Source organism: Phytophthora infestans, genomic scaffold (assembly GCF_000142945.1).
Source record: "Phytophthora infestans T30-4 supercont1.11 genomic scaffold, whole genome shotgun sequence".
NCBI classification, from domain to species: Eukaryota; Oomycota; class Peronosporomycetes; order Peronosporales; family Peronosporaceae; genus Phytophthora; species Phytophthora infestans.
In genome coordinates, this window is record NW_003303748.1 from 484,056 (window position 1) to 484,529 (window position 474).

A 474-nucleotide genomic window follows, 5' to 3' on the forward strand; every position below is an offset into this window, starting at 1 on the left:
ATGGCCAGGCGTCTCTGCGTATTGTTAGGCGCCACGATAACTCTCGTAAATATAGCAGCCGCCTTATCGCTTGCTGCTTCGGTTGCTCTAAACGACAAGAATATCGACACGAACAGACGATCCCTACGGGTTGCGCAGCGCGACGAAGCGAGAACGGTCGCTTCAGTTGAGACAGTGACGGCTTTGGTCAAAAGTAAGAGCCTGATAAACGATCTCGCGGACACGTTGCCGTCCAAACTGGCAGAACTGGAGAAGAAGTACCCGATCGTGATCCCTGGAGTATCGGAGGCGTTCATTAAAGCGCGGTTGAAGTATGCGTATTGGTACGGAGTTCCTCCCACGAAAATATTCAAATTTCTGGGACTTCGAGGACATTCGGAAGCCCGACTCCACGACCACCCGTTCTTCAAATTCTACCAAGAATATGCTCGGAAATGGGGAAAGTCACAGGAGTATCTTAGCATCGCTTGGTAA

The 474-nt window shown here is 50.6% G+C and overlaps 1 protein-coding gene across 1 annotated transcript; it reads left to right on the top strand.

Moving 5' to 3' along the window:
• Positions 1–474, top strand: PITG_07414 (secreted RxLR effector peptide protein, putative; the record flags this gene model as incomplete). The annotated part of the gene is made up of 1 exon (XM_002904395.1): positions 1–474. One exon carries the CDS (start codon positions 1–3, stop codon positions 472–474), a length of 474 nt encoding a protein of 157 aa, XP_002904441.1.